Below are 22,155 nucleotides of genomic sequence, written 5' to 3'. Positions count from 1 at the left end.
GAAGTAGAAATCATTCCCTATGACTATGTTGTCAAAAATAAAAAGGTAATCTATCCCTAGAAAATGAAGGATTTCTGCGACACATCATGAAGCATTTGAATAAACAGCTGTGCTCAGGATATTAAAAGTAAATCAGTGCTGCATGTTCTACAGGCACCCTGAAGGACATCTGGCTGTTTAGCCTCTGCAAGGCGATGATCCACCCATGCAAAGATGTAACCACATTAGAATTCTGTACTATCCCTGTTGGAGGTTGCTTGGCTGGAGTCTGAGGTAAGAGCTAATGCAGAGCAATGACCCTGGGTCCACTGAGCCTTGTTGAACAATGACAATGACTGTAAGGGCGCGGGAGGCCTGGGATGACAGGAAAAAAAACAAAGAAGAAACATCTGGTTTAGCACATCCTCCACTGTTAAGAGTGCGCTCCGCTAAAAATAGGTGAATTAATAAATCCCACCACGTGGAGACTTGCCAAAGCTGAACAGACCCATTAGGGCCAGTAAGTGGGGCGCAAACATTCATGAAAAGGAGTTATTTAGTTTAAGACATTTCTAAAGACTTTGGTGGTAGAGCTTACCAAAAAAAGAGAAATGTTCCAGTTTTCAAAGAGCCTGGATGACAATCTTTACAAGAGCACGGAAAATTCTCACTGCCTGAAAACATGAAAATAACTGCAAAGCCATCACAATAGCGTCTGAGCTTAGTCGACTGTGTGAAGAAATAAGCAGGCCAATCAGTAATCACTAGCCCTGCCAGGGACCATTTCTATTTCTACAGTATGTGTCCAAAAGAGATAAAACTGCAAAGCACCGTATATCACAAACAGATGTTTGGGGCTGAACCCTTAATATCCCACAAATGCTAAGAAAGAGAACTGCACAGGACTCACAGGTTTAATATCCTCAGCTTACTTTGGGATAACTGAGTGTAATTTAAAAAAGAATAATCACTGTTATTCATTTTCCCTGACAAATCTCACCCAATCGAGACTACGGTTTTCACAAAGATCTGTTTGTTTCCTGCAGTCCCTGCTCGCTCCATCATCAGTGGGCATGACTAGTCCTCACACAGCCTCTTCAAATATAACTGGCAGGCAATCAGAGCACTCAATCAGCATGATTGATTGCAAATGTTTGTTGCATAAACTTGTTTATCCAGATCCTTCTTTCTTGTTAACTCAAGAAACCCTCCATTAATCACTGACAGAGACAATGAGACACGGGGCTGTGAATCAAAAGAGGATTTTTCATTTTCACTCACGTTTGTTTGAGGGGATCACTGGAGACTTACGAGTCAAGTGAGAAGATGTAGCGATTGTCACTTTGTTGGTGGTCTTGAACTAAAGGTCTTAAACTTGGGACATAACTTAAGAGACCTCACATTAAGAAGTCCTACACTGCAGTGGAATTTCATTAAAGTTTAATCTGACAGAGGGCTAAAGTACGATGAGGAAGAGCACAGGAGTTAAGAGAAACTTCATCGGGAATGAAAAGAAAAGTGGTGGGAAAGACGTTGGAGAGAGAGAGCCCTCTCTGCTAAAGCCCTACTTCAGAGCTTATCCAAACTGACAGAGGAGAAATGGACCTGGGGACAAAGTTTCTCCCAGCCACATCCAACATCCTGTTGTAAAATCCCATGAATGTGACCTGAAATGCTCTATGCACACGTGGCAGGTTCGGGGACCCCATCATCAATCTGCCGCCACCTAGATGTCTTCTTTTAAGCAATGAGGAGCCATACGGCAACAAATATAGCAGCATTTCTAATGTTCATATTACTGATGCCATTAAATCAATAAGTCCTGTTTAATAAGAGTTTTACCCAGCAGCACCTCATCAGTCCCCTTCTACTAAAATGAGCAAACCCTGCTTTACTGTCCCTCAAAGGATTTTGTTGGCGTTCCTTTATATGCTCCCTCTATTGGCAACGAACCCCATGAAAGGACCAAAACCAACAATGCTTTAGTCCATCAAAACTTCCCTACACCGTCTGTGGCACTAAGCCCAAGGCCCTCTAGTCTGACCGAACCTGGCACTTCATTTTCATTTTCCAAGGTACGTTACCGATGGGCGCAGTCCAAAATGCCTCTGGAAGCAGCAGCATAGACCTACAACCAATCAGAGCAACGAAATGTGTGTCGTAGAGCATAGCATTAATACAATTTTTACCAAATCCTGTCCGAAATGCAGCAAACACATCCTTCTTATCAGCTATAGCAAATAAAACTATAGCTCACAGATTCATATTGCTCCCAGGCTAACTGGTTCCTATTAAGGATATATAGAAATAATAAAATATATACAATAAAGAATATATATTCCCTTTCAGTAATCATTAGTCATACAGGTGTAAATAGTGCATTTGTTAGGCTCTATTTTCAGCCACAGATTACACATTTTATGCACTAATGAATACTTAAGACTTGAAGAATATGTGTGCTGAATTGACTGATATTAATTGTGAAGACAGAGCATGTCTCTCAGTGCTGCAGTGTGGCTCATTCACGACAACAATGGAGGTCTGTGGCACACAGGAATAAGCTAGATGTTCATTTTCATTATCAGCTTTTTTTGATAACAGGGAAAATGTAGAATATCACCCTGATAACTGTGAATAATCTACAGTGAACTATTTCCATTGCGCAGAGAAATAAGTAGGCCTGGGCTTTGTCTACACAGGCAACAGGCTACTTAGCAGGATCAATAAAGTGTTGGATTATAATAGCCAGCCTTATCCTTTAACACACAGATACTGATATAGTGCTTTTAAAGTAAACTGGTGATCAATAACTGCTTAGTGACCTAAAAATCCCCCCCAGATTGAATACAATACCATATAATCAAATCCAACCCTCTGCAGTTCATGCAGGGATCTTTCTCACTGAGTCTGACACAAGTTAATGGGTTGAAACGCAGTAGTGTAGTTTCATGACAAAGTCCACTTCATATATCCAACACACCTCTTGCAGAACAGTGAGGCAGGACTTCCTGGACTTCTTGGACTTCTTGGACAGCTCTTATGCTAACAAACAAACCAAAGCAACTCTCACCTTCTACATGCTAGCCTGTCAGTGACAGCCCACCTTGTCAGGTGTGTTCACTGACTAAGCTAGCTCCCTGCACCGGACCCCACTTCACCCTGGACCAGTTTCTGCTCTGGGACCATTACAACTCTGCTACCAAAGGATTCATTACTGCCAAAGATCCCAGACACAGCGCTGAGAGTCGTTTCCTCCCTCCAGCAGGGTAAGTTCATGCTGCTAATGCTAACACGGTTGGTTAGCCGGGGATGCTAACAACAGTTTATTCTCTCCGAGCTGCTAACTCCTGCTTTAATGTTGCTGCCATGTTTGTGTCAAGTCGTTTCTTTTGGCTCGCTGTACTTGAGGGCAGTGTTTATTAGCCATAGTCTTGTAAACATGCATGCTGTTTTTACACAATTTCTATTATTCCTGTTTTGACTGAATGGGAAACTCAAGCCTGGCTTATCATCATAGTGACATTTTCTCCACCTGCTTCTTACTCAGCTAGCAAAGTATTACAGAAATATTCAAACTAAAGCAAGGGTTAAGGTGACAGTTTGCTCTACTATATCATAATTTAATAAGCTGAGCTGCTGTTGTGTGGCTTACACTCCGCCCTGCTTCACTCAGCCTTAAGCTTGTTGCCAGTGAGGCCTGCTAGCAGCCATTTAATGTTAATAAGTTGTGCAGCAAGATGCCACAAGTCTTAGCATGTGAGATTTGTCCATGTCACTTTACTGGATGGTTCCCTCACCCCTCATGGGTGGAGGAGTTTTGTTCGGGGGGACACTGAGGCCAGTTTGCCCATTCTGCACATTCAAGGTGCTCTCCTTATATTTCTCTCACAGCATAGGGTGACCTTTGCTCCTCCTGTCTGGCTCTTTTGCAAACCCTTTGCTGCACACTACACCCACCTGCTACTATTGCCATAGCTTCTGCGGCTCACATAGCCTTTCACGGGCTCCCTCACTCCCCCGTCTTCGCCGTGCTGAGCTCGGCGTATCCTTGTGGGAAGTGATGAGGTCAAAACCAAGACGTCAGATATCACCCCTGTATTACCATTATGAATCTGTTCCACATGAGTTGCTCGGCTGAATTATTCTTTTGTCCAACAGGCAGCTAGAATAGTGCCAGCATGTGAAAGAAGCGCTGTAATTTCCCATGACAACAAGTTGTATTTTTGGGGGATATCAAAGCCACAATTCAGCACAGATGCAAAACAAAGGGATTTGAAATAGTGGATAGTGGGATCGTAGGATAAGCGTGTGCTTCAGAGAGAGTCTCTGCAGTTTTCTCAGCAGCAGCAGTTGTCCAGTTTCCAGTCAGTCCCTGTATTCTGATACAGCGCAGACTAGGATGAAAGCAGCTTTGGTTTTATTTGTGAATTCCAAGGAAATTGAAGTTAGTTGGAACGGCTTGTTGAAGCTGAACCCCTTCAGCCAGCCAGATGGACCGTCCAACTCCAAACAAAATATGCAAATGATTTGAAGTCACTTTTCCCCCCCCCCAGTCACATTGTCTTGATTTCGGCGAGAAGGAAGTAGTCAAAGCTGCTGGCATTTTGAGACTTCACAGTGAGAGAAAACAGCCACAAGGAGAACAGGATTCTGTATTGTTCAATAAATATGTATTGTTCAATAAATTGCTCTTAATTATGAGAGGAGGTTTTCCTGTGGTATTTGGAGCAGTTTGTGTTGATGTGAAGGTTTGGGGCTGCCAGAAAAGAGAGACGTGACTACTGACAGGTTGATTTAATTCATTTACTCTCTCCTTTTCTTGCTTAAAACCCTAAAGCTTTTGTGTTTAAGGCAGACCAGATCATCTGGATACTGATGATGCTGGAGCGAGGTTATCATTTTTGCTGCTGTCATAACTTATTCAAGTAATAGTGTTGCATCTGTGTATTGGTGAGTATTGTCTGCCCTCTGGTGTAGAGAAAGGGGATGTTCCAACTTCACCACGTAGAATATTTCATGTCAAAGCATCATATTTCCTTAATTAAAAATGTTCAGCGCTGCTCGACTGTTTTTAAACACATGAAACTGACGATTTGTTAAATTTTACCTCTGGGTGGCTGTTTCTCTGTGTAAGGTGGCGAAAGGTCTTTGTTTCAATTTGTAAATGAATTTTCTGTGTTTAGCAGTCACAAATCCTATCAAATATCTTAATTCAGCTTCTCACTAATTGGTAATTATTCAGTTTGCGACAGCCTTTCAACAGAAGGAGAGGATTTCATAACGAAGGCTTGATCAGAGTAGTTGCATGGCTGCCTTTCAGCTAAATCACTCACTTTGCTTCAGTCAGTCAGAAAAAATCATTCATCATTTAGATTTCTTTTAATCTCCTTTAATATCCAAATGTAGTATACATCACTGAAGTTTGCATTTGAAGGCAGCATTTGGTGTCTGTATTTTTAGTCTTTGCTCTGCTACTATGTGTTTCAATAGCAGGTGAGTTGGATGGGCCCAGTTTTAAGATTGCAATTACATGTACTTTCCAGTAGAGGGTGGTGTTGTTTCACTACACCATTGTTTCCTGATCACAGACCACTCAGCTTGGTCACTATGTGCAGTAAATATCAGGAGACATTGAGTTATGATCAAGGCACAATGTAAGGCTTTCATCTGTTTGGATGTTCTCCAGCTGTGTTGAGCAAAAAGGACGACAACTACTACAGTGGGTCTCATCTTTTCAGGTCCGCCAGACGCATCTTTTAATTAATCAGACCAAACTTAAAGAGATAACACAGGACTCCGTTTTAATATCTTTGAATTCACTATTTAATTTTGTACATCTGGCCACAAGAAAACAAACAAACAAAAAGAAATAAAAACAATCAAGACCTGCCAACATCTCTTTCTCTCTTGTACTCATTCACACACATACAGACACACACATCACATGATCACCACACTCTCTTGTGCTATTATCCGTCTTTGATTCATCTCTGCTTTTATAACTTATAGAATAATTTAAATTAAAAAAAAAAAGAAAAGAAAAACACGTTGATTTTCATGGGCACTTGAGAGAGATGAAACTCAAACGAAGGGGCTGGCTGACGCATCAGTGGTTTTTTTTTTTTTTTTTTACTGAAGTAAAGGGGAAGGTGGGTTGTTCAGAGCTAAGAGTTATTCTCCCAGAGGAAGGAGTCATTCCGCAGCACTTTGGCCAATTTCTCATTGAATGGCATGTAGAAATCCCGCAGGATCTCTTTAGTGATGGCCAGCATGGGTCCCAGGTTTTTGTCAGCCGGCCTCCTGGTGTTTGATGCAGGACTTCTTGTGATCTCTGACTCTATTTGTTTCGTCAGCGGCCCTGTAAAACACACACAAACGCTTCTTTCACATCCCTTCTTTCTGGGCCACTTCAGATTTTGCCGCAGTGCTAAACAAATGGAACAAAATAGAGCAAAGGACTTTGAAATGCCACTGTGTGTCAGCAGTGCTCTGAGCAGAAGAATTGACGCCCTGGGAGGTAATCGCACCTTGGCTGGTGTTGGCAGCTCTTTGAAGAGCTAAGTCTGAGCTCTGGGGCAATTAAACTGTGGGATCAACCAGTGAGACAGAAGTAAGAGGGCTTCCAGACTACAAGGAAAGTCTGTATTTGACTGTCGCACATATACACTGGTTTGACACTACACACTGACACTGTACACTAACAGCAAGCTGTATATTCAAAGGAAAGGTTGGCACCTTTGATACTGAAAGTATGGAAGGTGTAACAAATTTCTGAGCCGTATCTGAATGAAATTTAATTTTCTTTTCTAAGCTAGTGTCCTGGATGCGACTTAAGCACTTCAAAATCAACAAAATTTTCTAATGCAATACATGCAAAGCTCTTTGTTGACATGGTAGACGGCAGCAGAAAAACCCTCATTATCCCCTGTGTGCACTTAAAACTCTACATGCACCGCAGACTGCAAGTCAAAGCATTCAGCCGTCACTGGACCTCAGGGTGGGCCGTGTGACATTCTGCTGTTTTTTTCCTGACTCATTTTCCCTCATCTAGCGATGGAGAATGGGTTAGACTTGGGTGTCTGTCTCCTGCTTGACTGACATTGTCCATGGAATTATTTAGGAACATATATTACAAGTGCTTAAAACTAATGCTAACTGTGTCCTGGGTTATAAGCAACAGGCCTTTTTTTAATAATGATTTTTAGCATTGTTGTCCAGAGGCTGCACTGAGGACGTAATGTTAACTTTAGGTGCAGCAACCGCTGTGCTAAAGTGGTCAAACAGTGGTCTTATGTGTAAGTGTTTCAGCAGGTTGCTGGTGTAACCCCCTTTTACATATAACTAGCTTTTTACATGTGAAATCTGCATTTTTATTAGATTTAGCAAAGCGAGTCAATACTCAAATGTTTTGCCCTGTAAGCCAAGAGCACAGAATGTAAAGGTGCAGTTACAGCAACGTCAAACGTAATCGGCCGCCTGACAGCAGCAGCTTTGTCAACATTATTGACTGGTCTGGAATTTGAAAATGTCAAATGTGTTGCAATGAATGCATGTTAAATAAATACTGACAGCAGCACCATTTGTCCAAGAGCTTATCAATATTTCCTTACTGACCTGACTGATCGGGAACCAGTACCAATATAGTACTGGTTCTCAATGCCCAGCTGTGACTGGTTAGTTATATTGCTGTCATGCCACAAAAATATTTTTCATTTCCAGTTGCAAGTAGAAATACAAGTTTTGTTTTGTTTTTTACCTTTTGGGAATCAGTGACTGTTGTCGACTTTGGCCAACAATTTCTCTATTTTACTTTCTCAAATCTCACTGTGTTAAAACTGTGTGGGACTACACATCAGTTCCTAAGAACAAGTTGAGCTTTTCATACACCAGCATCCTGTATAGGCTTATGCAAATTTTAATCATGTCATTGTCCTGAATTTTTAACATGGATAATGGCTGATATGGAATATGTTTAACCAGGACCCCTTTCAGATAGTTGCATTCCTATTGCTAATAATCACAGTGACATTAATTTCAAATTTCAGCTCCCTAATTGTCTTCAGTGATCTGTTTTGTATTGTATTGATCTGAGTCCTCAGAGGAAATGATTAGTTAGAAGGTCACACGTTGGGATGTTTTGCTTACTCACCCAGGTTAAGGAAATCAAAGACTTTGTGCATCGTGTATTTCCTATTAGAGGCATGGTCTTCCAACCTCAGGACCAGAATCTGTTCCCTGCTGAAGACGGTCAGCCAGTCTATTAAGTACACAATGTACACGCCGACTTGCAATCTGACCTGAGGACACAAAACAGGAGAATCGATTTGAGATAACCGAACCCCATCCAAGAAACATGCTCCTCGGCGGAGGGGCACGGCAGTGCATGCATGGTTAAACATCTTTAAGGTAATGAATGGGGGAGGGAGGGGAGGAAATTCCACTAGCTTTCTCTTTCATCTCTCCCATGCATTCTGCTGGGTGATGCTAGGCACCGTGGGCATGTGAATATATGCTGGTCTCATGTGGAGTTGAGGTAGTTTCCTCTAGAATCAGAAACATGCATCACCACCTGCCAGTGGACCAGATACTCAATTACACTCCACTACATGATGTTGTTATTTTGTTTCACCCCATTGTTGTAGCCCATGAATCATTTGCTGGCTCTTGTTTCTTAAATGTGAGGATCTGTTGCTTTTGTCTATTTTGTGTCACTGTAAATTGAATATTTATGGAGCAATATGAAAATGTCAGTTTGGGCTCTGAGAATTTGTGAAGGGCGTTTTAACAAAAAATGTAGAGAATTCATTAAAAGCAATCCTAAATAAATGAATTAGCCAGTGATCTTTTGTGAGAATACACCAGTGCATTTGGAGGTCACCTAATTGTAGAAATGGATTTTTTGATTCCCATATGACAGTTCATTGCAGAAAGGAATTATCTCGGTGTCCTTTTGCCTCTTTAGCGAAACTGAAAGGCCATTCAGAAATGATTACAAGGCAGGCCAGCAACTCTTTCTTTGTTAAATCAATTTGGAACAACAGTGAAGGCCAATCATGTTCTCATACTGGTGTTTATTCGTCTTTTCTCCCCAGACTCTAATCTGGGCTCTAAAACTTTTATCGAGGAGCCACAGACATGAGAGACCGCTGTAAGGACAGCTGTAATGCTTTTCACATGGTCTAATAACTCTGAGGAGATATTAGTGGATGGACAATTAGGCTAGCGGCAGAGAGTGAGCATGCTCCCAGTGGGCCATAAAGCTTGTCTGTGGCAGTTGGAGAGGAGGACCACTGAATATAAGGCAGCCTGGAAGGGGAGCCAAAAGAGGGCGGGCCACTGTCCTCCTCCCCCCTCAGCCCCAGGGCACTGTGGGAAAAGCTGGCCTGGGGCCCAACACTGGGGCCCTGCACTGGCTGACACTAAGTCTGTTTTGTGAGTGAGAAGAAAGTTCACACCAGTGGTAAACTAGGTTTCCTTGTACAAAGAAAGGCTCTGGATACTCTGGTCGGTGGTTCAACAGTGTTGCCAATCCCTTTCATAAAGTCTGTCCAGCAAGCTTTAGCGTGTGCTAATGAAGTGTGGATTTCACTCCATCTGTCTTTTTCATTCCTTTTCTATTTCTTTCTTCCCACCAGCTAAAACGCTGGTCAGTGATGTCCGGTGTTCTGCAGGGCTGCGAGACAAAAGCTGGAGGGAGGGTACACTCACTGGCATGGCATTGTTGACAGTAGTGTTGTACACACAGGAGCGCATTGTGTACTCTGTAAGGCACCCCTCGAATAACTGCAGCGACTCCGACACCTTCTCGTGGAAATCCTCCGCAGATTTATTGGCAATGCCAAAGTAAAGGTAGTCAGAGTAGAGCCTGCAAGACGACAGAGATTCCCTGTGAATACTTATGAACATGAGGTAGACAATACAATTTCACTTTTGTAACGGTACATATGATTCATTGTTTTTCATTTGTTTTAAAGATTTGAACCAGTACCCTATTTTTTTCTTTTTCATTAAAAAGCTGCATTTCCGGCAGCCACACAGGCACCTATCAATGTAGTTTACTGTGAACAAGTCACTACTGCAACGTCGACAGATTAGAGAGTACTTCCAGGAGTACATAGTGAAGACAAAAGTTGGGAGGAATTTTTGTCAGTGACATGTTTTTAAAATGGGAGATGAAAATCAAAAATAACACATAAGATAACCCATTTGTTTGAGGATGAGATGGAGTCTCCCAACCTATTGTCCGAGTAGCTAAATCGGGTGGCTAACCAACAAACAGAACTGGTTGGACTACGTAAGCTTTCTCCTTGTTAAGTCACTTAACAAGGAGACAAAAAAGGAAAAAAATTGGAACGAAGTGTTGGCAATCTGGAGAAAAATTCTCGCATGGATGATTTGATAGTAGGCGTACTTGAGACCAGACATTGAACCTATGCCAGGGCTGCTGCCAGAGGACACTCCACCAAGTGAATTACTTTCTTTGGAAGAGAACCAATGTGATTTCGGCTCGCCATACACTTCCTTGGAAGGACAGTAAACCAATGAACATCTAACTAAAAAGAACGCTGACAGTGGCCAGGCAGGCACTCCTTCTTAAAAAGCAAGACAAAATACAAGCATCGTGGACGGAGAGACAGAGACCGAACAGTATCAACCACAATGGCACTAATAGGTATTCTCCCCGTGTGATCAGTTTCCATAGAACTGAATGAACAATATTCCAAAACGGTGGACATTAAAATCGCCTTATGATAGGTTTTAATAGATTGCTATATTATATTGAAGAATAATTTAATAGAAGTGTGAATATGAATGGAGTAATATCAATAATATATTTCAATAATATATTCTAACAGTAGGGCAAAAGCAATTATAGAGCGCATGTTCAAACTATCACTGAACTAAAAATCAGTTTAAACAGAATGCCTCGCAGGTTTTTAGCAGTAGGTTCTCCACCCCTCTGACACAGGCATCATAATGAAACCTGTGTGGCAGCCAGACTGAGTAAAAGGCAACACGTCTTTAGTTTGCTAGAAACGGAGAAAGTATCTGTGCAGTGTAAACACCTGAGGTGCATCATTACTAGCATTTCAGTTCAGATACGCAGCGAAACCGACAGCACTCCCACCTTTCCACCGGGTCCCTGAGCATGATGATGAAGCGGGCATCAGGCTGCAGGGCATGGACGAAGTCCTGGATGAGGAAGGGAGGCTCTCCTTCTGTGGTGTTGTCATAGAAATACACCCAGGCGTTGTTATCCCACATGGTGGACGCGCTGGCTTCTCCTGCAAAACACACACACAGTTGTTCGAATAGGATCATGCACACAGACAATTATGCAGTAATGCAGAGTGAAAACAAAACACACATGTACACATTTACATGACATTGGTTTTCTCACTCTATGGTGTTGCATTTGATGTGTGTAGTTGAATACATGCAACGTTCTGTTTTCATAGATTTACATCAAATTGACAATTTGATTGACAGAAAATCTGACAAAATTTATTGAGCAACTATTTTCGATAATTGATTAATCATCTCATATTTCAAGCTATGGCCAAGAATATTTCTTGGTTGTAGCTTCTCAAATGTGAGAATGTCCTTCTTTTCTGTTTGTATTATGTTGTCATGCATTGAATATCTTTGGGTTTTGAACTGTTGATTAGACCAAACATATTGAAGATATCATCTTGGGCTATTGTGACTGATATTTTTACTATGTTTTGATATTTTCTGGACTGCAAAATGAATTAATTAATAGATCAAGTCAGTAAAATAAATAATTGCTCATGATCAAACTGTAGCTAGCTAGTTTCCAATTGCATTTTATGGCTTCATGATCCAAAGTCCTTCAAAGTATGTAAGAAAACAACAAATGGTGAAGCTGCTCACTGTTATTTTTAAGATCCAATATCCTCGTGTTTTGTTTTATTGTTTAATCTCCTTTTCACCAGTTTTCAAAAATAATCAAAACAAACAAATACATCCCCCAACTTCTTTCCTCCAGAATAACATAATGGGCCTCAAATATGTGGAAGTTTGTTTTAACTTCATATTGCCTCTGAGTCAAGACTGGAACAGGCACAGCATGTCAGCAACACATGTGCAACAAGGCAATAAAACGAAATATTCTAAAGCAAGTGCACAAACAAAAGAAGCAAGAGTAATTGCATCTCCAGCTGTGAGAGAAATTGTGGAATGACTGCAAACCACACAGTGGCAGTACTGGTGCTCGTAACGAGTCAGAGGGCGCCGTTTCTCAAACAGTTTGAGAGCAGAAACTTTATCAGGCGGTGCCGAGAAATGATATCCAGGATTCATTAGGCTGTCTGTGCCTTCATTATCCTCTTATCTGTGAAGTGAAGCTGTGATGTATTTGGAGAGAACACAACATGAGCCTTATCTGCTTCCCTTCCTCAGAGAAAGGGATGATAGCCAGGACCTATTTTCTGTGATGACAACGGTGAGAGTGAAACAGGATCGCTGCTAATGCTGTTCTGCCTAAAATGATACACACTGTGATCAAGTCTATCCAAAGGTCTAAGTGTCCATTAAAAGGGCTTATTTTGCTCCACGGGTAGAGGCCGTAATAGGGCAAACAAATGGTGGAGCCAGACCGGCGTGCCTCTGGTGTTGGCCGGTGGTTGAAGAGAGTCAGAAGCCCAAGATCCTGGCCACAGGCCTGCACCTTGCTGGGCTCTCCCAGGGCATGGTGTGAATACTGAGTGGGCTTTGGCACACTCCCCCCCTCTTACAAGGATTATTTATTTAAAGAGGGAAACAAAACAGGGCAGCATGCTAAGCTACACTCAATGCGCCAACTCAGTCCAGTGTGAAAAGGCTATTGTTGAAAACTTAAATCAGTTTTTCTTCGCAGCTGAGCAGTTCTTTGAGATCATGTTTAGACGGGAAAAGACAGAGACAGATGGAAGCAGAGGCGCTGGGAGCAGGATATGCAGATAGAGGACGGAGGTTTGTAAAACTCCTCCACCCCACTGCGGATATTATTGCTGTCCCGACACAAAAAGAACAATGATTCCTTTCTGCGACACTTCAGTGAAGTGGCTAAGTGAAGCAGAAGGAAGTCCAGTATTATTAAGCTGTTAGAGAGGCTCGCTTTAGGGCTGAGTCACCGGCTCTCTTAAAAATCACAGTCGCCCGCTGGAGTGAGAGTGGCTGCTACAGATCAGCTGGGTGTTTCAGCCTCTCTACCTGCTGCTCTGATAGCAGCTTTGTAATATTGGAGGTGAGATTACAAGCGAAGTCCCAGGCAAGTGTCAGGTCACTCCACGGCAAACGCTATTGGCTGCAGCCTGACACGGGCACAGAGTACCATCAGTCCATGTCCCCCACACAGATCAGAGCGCTGATACATGACCTCAGCAACTTATATAATACAGCAGAGTTAAACTAGAAAACGAGAGTCAGACTAGAAGTAGGGTTCAGGGTTAGATTGTGGACAAAATACAGCAAAGCAGAGTAAAGAAAGGATCGGCATTGTCGGCATCCTGTCCTGTGGCTTTCACACTTGCACTAATATCAGTGTATTAGGACTTTAAGCTTATCCTCTGCACCAGCTTTTGGTCACCATATGGAAAGTAAACTGCATGGATTTGATACTAACATGCTTACCTGGATACAAGTGAAATAGTTAATTGGTGAGGAACAATTTAAACTGAATGCAATTATTCTTAATTGTTATTAGAGGTTATCATACAGTATTTACCATTCCTGACAACAGATTGTCGTTTTCACTTACCTATGATAATGTTCGGCTGACTGGGGCTTCCACTGGCATTTGCTGTGAGGTTGCCCTGGATTTGGTAAGCAGCCTGATCGAACAAGTCCAGGTAGTCTTCCACTGGGTATCGATCATGGAAGCCCTCACTCAGACGGATGATACCTGGTGGGGGAGGAAGACGAGGATAGTCGGTAAACTTTGTTAGCACGTGTTGTGTATTGTAGATAGTAGAGACAAGCTAATGTGTTTCTCTTTATGACGCAACAGATATTTAGATCAGACATGGTTTGGGTGGGAATCTGCATCATTGAGATGGGTGTGTGTGTATGATTTTAATTCCTTCCTGCCCTCTCCCCACCATGTGTTTCTGTGATCACATTTAATCAGGTCATTAGGGCTTCTGTGTTGTCCTGACTGAAGGGTGACCTAATAAAATCCAACTTCAGATCCAATCCAAATTCAGCAGGGAATACTGTCACCGCTCAGTTTTCAGTGTTTCCGATTGAGGCCCAAAGTCAAGTTAATGCTTTAAAAAGTAGGACTAGCATATGCGTTTTCCATTTGCGCTGCTGTGGTCTGCAGCATCATTACAATTTACTTGGTAATTGTGGAGATTCAGAGTATCCATGCAGCATAAGGCTAATAATGGAGCTCCAGGCGTCTGCTGCTTTCTGTGACGCTTTGATGATGTCGCAGTAAAACACCTTTCTCTAGTTAGCAGGAAAACGTTATTAGAAAACTCTAGTAACCTCTCCAAACACCCAGCCTGCATCATTATTAAGCCTTAATAGTGGCTCTTGTATGAGGTGTGATGGCGCTGATGTGCCTTGCTGCGGGGCTTTTTCTTTTTTTTCATCCCGTATGAATGAAGCACCACGTAATTGTGATAGCCCATGTTGCTTGATGGGGAACTGTATACAGCAGGCACATCTGATTTAAAATTCAAACTGCTCCTCTTAGAGAGTCGTGTGGCGTGGATCTCATCAAATCACCTTTTCCCTGCATGAGTTGAGGAATGAAATAAATAAATACAAAACAAGACTATTTGAATTCAGAGTGTCCTCAAAGGATGTCTTAAGAGAAAAGTGCTGATTACCGTGCACAGCTCTGAGTGCGACACTTGAAGGGATAGAGAGGGAGAGAAAGAAAGAAAGTGGCAGCAAAGATGAAAGGATGAGGAGTGGAGGGGGGCAGCAATAACTGAGGGTCCTATGTCCTTGGGATACAGCAGCATTTGCTGCTACGCAACATCACAGGCAGCAGAAAACACAAGCGCGAAGCAGACAAATTAAGGCAAACAACTCATCCACGTCCCACTGCTTTATGAGGTTCAAATAATTATCAACTCAAACTGAACACAACACAGTAAATAAGTTTTGCATGCAGGCTGATCAATCCGCCACTCACAGGTTTTGTGAGTCTCAGAGGGATTAGGGGCATAGTCAGCAATTGGATAAACTTCAAAAGGATCGCTTTGACTGCGACAGTTAAGCCTCCTTTGATATTTGTGGTGAGAAATTTTGGTGAAATTTTCGAAAAATGTTGCCAAAACTGTATATAGCTCCATCAACAAGTATGATGCCAAAACCCAGGGTGGAATTATTAAAATCATTAGGTAATTTTTAGACCGATAGCTCCAGGCAAAACAAAATGTATCAGTCATTGCTGAGCAGAAGAATAGCTGGTACAAAATCACCATTAAGAAAATTCCTCATGCTGTGCTGATGAGATAGTGCAGCTGCTGTACTTAAAGGAGAATTATGAGATTATCCACACACTGTATGTACGTCTTTCAGCTCGGTATAAAGTCATTATCTAATCTGCTTTCCATTTTGTAATCACAGCTGACTTTGAACAGATCGGTGCCCCACAGTTTAACTGCTGCTCTTCACTTTTTTTTTTTTTTTTCCAATCTACTATTTCTTCACAAAAGCAGACACACACTAGTGACACACACACACACTGACTCACACTCCTGATGCCTGCCTCTTGAGCTGCTGAAGATTCTCCATTATTCATGAGTCTTAATGGCTGTTTCAGTCCAAAAAGAAAACAAAAAGAACATGTAGGTATTGAGAATAATGATTTGCCTACTTTTGGGAGCAAAAACAAAGATAAATTTAGAATCTAAGCTTCTTTAAAACAGCAAGCCCCACACTAATATCAACTACATTTGATTTTGAAAAGAAATGTCAAAGGGGAGAACAGATGCTTTTTTTTTTTTTAAGTCATTAGGAGAAAGTCACCAAATCAAACCAATGGAGCGATGCAACAAAGCAATTGCAAGTGAAGTGAGGGTTGGATTTGTTTAACACAGAAGGTTTTCAGTTCACCCAAATACATTCTCACTCCCAGATCTCACATTGGCTTTAATCCCATCTGTGGTGGTTCTTTTATCATGGTGAAAGAAACACATCCACACATTAAGAGCCACCATACCACCAGATGTCTACTCCGAGGCGGCTCTTACCTCTTGACGCACAGTTTGAGGGTTTATCTCTTTGTTTGAGAAAATTACATATTGCCACCTGTTCAAACTCCATGACAACCAACAGTGTAAGCCAGCATTGTGGCAGCGGGTTGTGTGCGTCTAAAACGTGTGGAACTGAGAAAAGCCAGCGATTAGGTGATAATGCATAAACCTCCACCAGCTAAATGGGCAAAAAATCCCCAGAAACCCACGAAAATCCAGAAATATGCCTGCAAGAGTTGTAAAATATGCAACAGCCCCCTCATAAAATGAAACATGCTTTCTAATTAAATGAATGTGTTGCTCTGTTAGGATCACGTCCATGTAGTCCTCTCTGAGCGCCAGTGTCTTTTTTAGTTGCTTCCAATGAGGTGAGATTGTAGGTGATGGCGCCTAGAGAACAAGTGCCACACCCTTTGGTTTGTTCTGGCGGTAGCTGGCCGAGCCTGATGATTTGTGAGACAGGAAAGCCCATTTGTGGCAGCAGATCGGCCGGACACAGAGTATTGCTGGTGAGTGTTGTGCTTTTGTCACCTTACATGTTGTAAACTCATTGTTAGCAGCATAGTCAACCCTCTGTTAGTGTAGTTCTTGGTCCCCCCCCCTTTACCTTCCTACCTACACCTTCTATATGTGTGTTGGTAAGGTTTGCACTGAATTTGGCAAACAGCCCTTTATTCTCTGCCCCTGCAGTCTGGAGACACTTCAGACAGAATTGCAGTTAGATGAGCTGATTAGGGCATTTAAAAATGTAGTGAAGGGTTTAGAGGCAAATTCAATTGGGATTTGTAATTGCTTTTTTTTTTGCTAGATCCATTTCCTCCTGTCTGTCTTTTTAGCCATTTCATTCTGCGAGTTGCCACTGTATGTTTTGTTTTGTGTGTTTTTAAATGTTTGCTTATAGGTTATAAGAAACACTCTTTTGCTGCTATCTTGGCCAGGCCTTCCTCAAAAAAAGAGATCTTGTAATCTCCATTGGACTCACCTGGCTGAATAAAGGTCTAATAATGAGAAATTTGGCGAGTTAACAGAAGGTTGACTACATAGTTTGTGTGTTTTTACACCATTCACGGTGAAAAATAAATGTCACATAAATATAAATAGATAATAAAAGGCAATGAGGCAATACTAGTCTGTCATACAACAGCAGTCAGATTGGTGATATGTTGTCATAGAAACAAAGCCCACGTGCAGCATTTTTTTTTTCCTCTCACTTCACAAGTGCTTCATCCCAGCGACCTGCCAGCGCTTTTTTGCCAGCGCTATATGGACACAGGCCCTCACTCTTTTAAACGAGAGTCTAAAATTCACGGTGCAAACAGAGAGCAGCCAGAAAGCTGTAAAATAAAGTACGAACAGGGAGCTGAAGGAAGGTTAATGCTGGGGAGTGGTGTTGAAAGGAACTAGTGCAACATTAACATTTGATAAACAAGTGCAGGAAACTGTGAGCCCACACGTGTGGGTTCAAAGTGTGCAAGATGGCATCAGACGCTAAATTTTTCACAGGTTCTTTTCAAGTGGTTTCTACCACAGAGACAAATCTGTGTCACAGATGATGTTGATGTACATTTAGTCTAGATCCTTCTGCGTATAGTCCTAGTTGAACTGTTAATGAGCACTGTCACGGCACAAGCTCAACCATCAGTGTATCAAAATGGGGAAGTTGCACTGGTAAAGAGGCTGATGGTGCAAAAGCACACAAGGGGTGGAAAAAGGAAGAGATGATTTGCATTCAAAATGTTGACTGGAGAAGGCAATAAAGGACTTAAATACACCATTAGAGCTGTAAATTTGGGGCTAACAACTCTCAGGTAGAAAATAAACAGTTTAAGTTTATTCTCATGCGCAGGGTCTTGAATATTAATTTCTCTGGTTAATTGCATTGGGAGATTGAACTGTGTGTATCAGCGATACTTAACTCATGTCACATTCAGGGCTTACATCCAGCTATGTTGCACATAAGAACAATGGCAGTTACAGCTTTGGTGTATTGATGTAGATGTAGTTTGACATAATGTTGACACTCAGTATCCACAGGACACCCCCCCCCCCAATTAACTATGGACAGCTATAGAAATTATTGAATTTAGTCACCACAATCCTCACATCTTAACAATACAGTGACAGTAAGAATACTGTAGATAAATTTAATTGTGCTCATGAAACAGACAGGCCTGCCTTTGAGGCTGAGACCCCTTCAAACGTCTGTCACCGAGTGCTTTTCTGAAACCCCCTGAGGTATGGCTCTGCCAAAAGGATATACTGTAGAGAGTCACATTTCACACTTTTAATACTCTAAAGCCGTCATTATTCTGTACAAGCCTGGAGGCCTCTACCACAGCAAATTATAGTTTTCTTTACTCACCAAACCTCTTGCGTGTCCACCAATGTGGCTCTTTGAAAGTGGTGAACTTGACGTCAGGGTGCAGCCTCAGTCTGTCATACAGGTCCGTTGTGCCACACTTTGGTTGGCCAATGATATAGAAATAAGGAAGGCACCGCATGCGGTAGAGTCTCCCGTCACGGTGAAACAAGTGTTCTCGGAAAGTGTTCTGCAAATGCTGAAAAACTGTCCGGAAGCGCCTCGAGTAGCGTGCATACAAGTTTGTCCTGTACGGGTCCGAAGTGATATTGCCAGTGTATTCCTCATACCAGCAGGGGTTCTTGATACCAGGCAGGAATTTTCGGGGGATAACAGAAAACATCTGTAAAGGCAAAGAAAGCAGGCTGCATTAAGCTGCTGATTCACCTTACTTCCAAAAAATGCAAAAACATTTCGGACAAAGCATTCTGTAAACCTTTGAAATCATTGTTGCTAGGGCTGCATGATAAAGCCATTCCAGTTATTTCACAAATGCATTAAAGGAAGAAGTTTGCTGAGATCATTTAAAAACTTTGTTTGTGTGGGCTACTGTTTTGGCTGGTGTGGGAAAGCGTCATCTGTGTGGGATCCAACTGCACATTCATGACAAGTTTGTGCAGGAGACACAGTCTCTACAGAGACAGACACCTTCGCTTAAATAAAGGCAGGATTTTTAATATTTGGTATCAAATTCTTTTCACAATGAGTGAAAAGTCTAAAGGCTATATTCCTACAGACATCAGCAGGCCCAGCAGATCCCCTTGGCATCTTCACTGCTGATGCTTTGCTTGGCTGTTACTACAGCCATCTTCACTTTGTTATTGTTTTGTGGGCTTTCTGGCTGGACCACAGCAATCCGGGTCCGGCTCCATAAACAGGACAGTCTGTGACCGAATGAGCAGCTGAAAGTTACACCATTGGTGTTGGAGCTTCCCAATTGGCTGTACAGTCAAGTGAGCCACTGTTTGGATTTTGATGAACTTCTGTTGACGCAGTTATGGCGCTGGTGTTTGGAGCGGCCAAAAGACAGACGTGTATTTCAGCCATCATTTCTGACATTATATTAACCCTGTAACGCCAAGTGTATCATATTTGATACATACGTTTTTGAGACCTCTACATCATCAGTGTGATATTTTTTTTCCTGAAAAACCTGATGTATACAAACACATGCAGTGCATGGATAATCCACCAGGGTCATTCATGCACCAGAGGGCCTTTACAGAAAACTGTAGATGAACTTGTAATGTCCAGGAGTTCACATCATAGACACTATTCCCAATGACCATACACGGTTCAGCTATATACCAGGTTTCCACCTAGTCTTGTTAATCTTTTCCTCAGCACTTGAAACACCGATCAGTTGGATTGAGGTCAGGCGACTCACTTGGCCAAGGACATTCCAATGTTTGGCCAAAAAAAACTCAAACTTGGATCTCTGTCCTGATGCGCTGCCCTAAAAAGCTACATGTCCTTAACTGTTCACTCAGTATGGATGTTCACATCCTCAGCACTAAAACCTGAGGCTATATTTTCATTGTTTCATTTCATATACAATGTGCAGGATTCAAGCAAATAAAAAGCTTATCTGTCCTATTATTTTTTTGACAGCAGCGTACATGAACGTACATGTAGCGTGCCCTGGAAGAGAAAACCAGATTCGTCCTCAGTTGCACAAGTGAGGCAACACATTTCTGACTGGATTTCTCTACTCACATTTCAAAGTGATTTTTGGTGATCAAACACAACAAAGGCCCTTGTTACTATGACTCGCTCACTGCCTGGAAGACACAGCTACTTTAAGGACAATTAATGCCGGATCCATCCACAGATGTGGTATTGAATGTCCCGCGGCAACACTCTCCTATTCATTAGGTGGTTCAATAAGAAATTAGTTATGTTGCAAATAGCCCTGGCACAAGCCATTATCGTTAGGATTAACAATTAATTGAACCAGGCTTTGAGGTGAGACGGACTCTGAGAGAAAGTCACAAGGCCAATGTGTCGGAAGACTGTGGGATGACTTTGAGCTTTAAATCCCTTCTGAAAAAAAATTGGTAGAGACATATGCAATTATCTGGTGTGACATGAAGTGTTATACAAGGTTTTCCGAGAAGTTTTATCTCTTTATAAATTAAATTAGGAACTGCAGCCTAGTGGGGAATTGCAAGTGTAGCTGTATTGAACCCTGTGTAGATGGCATGTAGGCATGGTTACTGATTTGAATCACCTTTTTATCTAGCATTTAATTATGCTTCAAGACACAGCTGTGATTGTCAATTAAGAGAGAGATCAATATCACGCTGGGCCATGTATGCATTATGATTAAAACAGACAGATAACATTCACTCTTTAAAACACTGAGGTATTCATTGCAGCAATCAACTTGATATCTAAATCTAATTTTGATAAAATGTACATCCTTCAGATCTCTTTGAATATATTAAATGAGACACAAGACAGATATATGTTTTGGCTGTACTCACATGTGGCTCACTGTTAACCAGTGCCTTGAGCTCTGGGAGCTGTCGGCTGCTGCGAAACTCAACCTTGGATGTGATGGACTTGACCACCAGTTTGATATGTGCGTAGTCCTTGACGGAGGAGAGGTTAAAGGAAAAAGGTCCCGGGCTGACCAGGCTGCTGAAGTGGTAGGGAGAAGGAGTCAGGAGGAGGCCCTTCTTGTCTCCTGTCAGAATGTATGAAGCCATGATGAGGAACATGACGGCCAGGCCGAACAGGAAGCTGTAGAGCCGGATCTTGCGGAAGCAGCCCAGGGTGCTCCAGCGCCTTGGCAGCTCCCGCTTCACCTCCAGGACTGCAAACAGGTTCATGGGCGTGTCGTCCACCTGCAGGAGCAATGGCCTCTTGCGGTAGTCGTCCACCGCGGAGCCCAGCAGGCTGTATTTGTAGTCCATCTGCGTCATGCTGTCAACAGCCTGCGAATCCCTGGTGTCACAGCTCAGACGCAGGGAGGCGTTATGGAGCAGGAGCCAGCCAGACAGGAGGTTTTGGGATGGGGGAATGGCCTACAGTTGATATTCATGATGCGTTGTGGAGAACAGCCCACATCATCCACTGACATCTGCCTGGTAAGAGGAAAAAGAGGGTAAACTCAGTGAGATGACCAATTGTTGGCATTGTTTTCATGCCTGGGCTTCCAAAACCTCAAAAATATTTAAAATAATCCTGTCACCACCTACACTTTCTCCGTGTAATTAAGGCTCGCAGTGTCACATTTACAAAAGTCAGAGGCGTCAGATTCCTCACAAGTTTCACTGATGCACTACAAAGAGAAAGAATCAACTCTTAGTCACATCTGACTTGCATTTGTGAATCTGCTTCATTTGGCAACCAGGTCTCCACCAAGGCCAGATGCTGATTGAAATTTTTTCCATTTTAGTTTCAATGTACATTTTATACTTCAAGAGCATGTCATCACATCCCTTAGTCTCCTGCAATGACAAATAAATGTTGCTTTGTGAAGACAGTCAAACAATTGTATAGCCAAAGGAAGTTCCACTTGAACCTGTTTCCTGTGTACAGCTGTTGCAATATATCAGGGTGAACTAAAAAGGAACAGTAACAAAGAACAGTAAC

General features: G+C 42.2%; 1 protein-coding gene across 1 annotated transcript; it reads right to left on the bottom strand.

The window, feature by feature from the left end:
* Positions 1 to 5,801: 5,801 nt before the first annotated feature.
* LOC139220062 (carbohydrate sulfotransferase 15-like) lies at positions 5,802 to 21,528 on the bottom strand. The gene is made up of 7 exons (XM_070852118.1): positions 21,042 to 21,528; positions 18,559 to 18,898; positions 13,742 to 13,885; positions 11,108 to 11,264; positions 9,688 to 9,844; positions 8,129 to 8,276; positions 5,802 to 6,337 (listed from the first exon to the last, which is right to left on the bottom strand). The coding sequence occupies exons 1-7, from the start codon at positions 21,480 to 21,482 to the stop codon at positions 6,144 to 6,146; spliced, it is 1,581 nt and encodes a 526-aa protein (XP_070708219.1). The 5' UTR covers positions 21,483 to 21,528; the 3' UTR covers positions 5,802 to 6,143.
* Between the last annotated feature and the right edge of the window lie 627 nt (positions 21,529 to 22,155).

The sequence above is a fragment of the Pempheris klunzingeri genome, chromosome 20 (assembly GCF_042242105.1).
Source record: "Pempheris klunzingeri isolate RE-2024b chromosome 20, fPemKlu1.hap1, whole genome shotgun sequence".
Classification (NCBI taxonomy): domain Eukaryota; kingdom Metazoa; phylum Chordata; class Actinopteri; order Acropomatiformes; family Pempheridae; genus Pempheris; species Pempheris klunzingeri.
The sequence above is the reverse complement of the archived record's forward strand: the minus strand, read 5'-3'. Positions and strand labels throughout refer to the sequence as shown.

What these genes read in the sequence shown, in the direction of transcription:
- LOC139220062 (XM_070852118.1), bottom strand. Translation starts at nt 21,482, where the DNA reads ATGACGCAGATGGACTACAAATACAGCCTGCTGGGCTCCGCGGTGGAC. An exon ending in CTGTCAACAATGCCATGCCA is followed by an intron (nt 8,277 to 9,687) that starts GTGAGTGTACCC and finishes TTGTGTCCTCAG; the next exon opens with GTCAGATTGCAAGTCGGCGT. An exon ending in CTTTGATTTCCTTAACCTGG is followed by an intron (nt 6,338 to 8,128) that starts GTGAGTAAGCAA and finishes TGTGTTTTACAG; the next exon opens with GGCCGCTGACGAAACAAATA.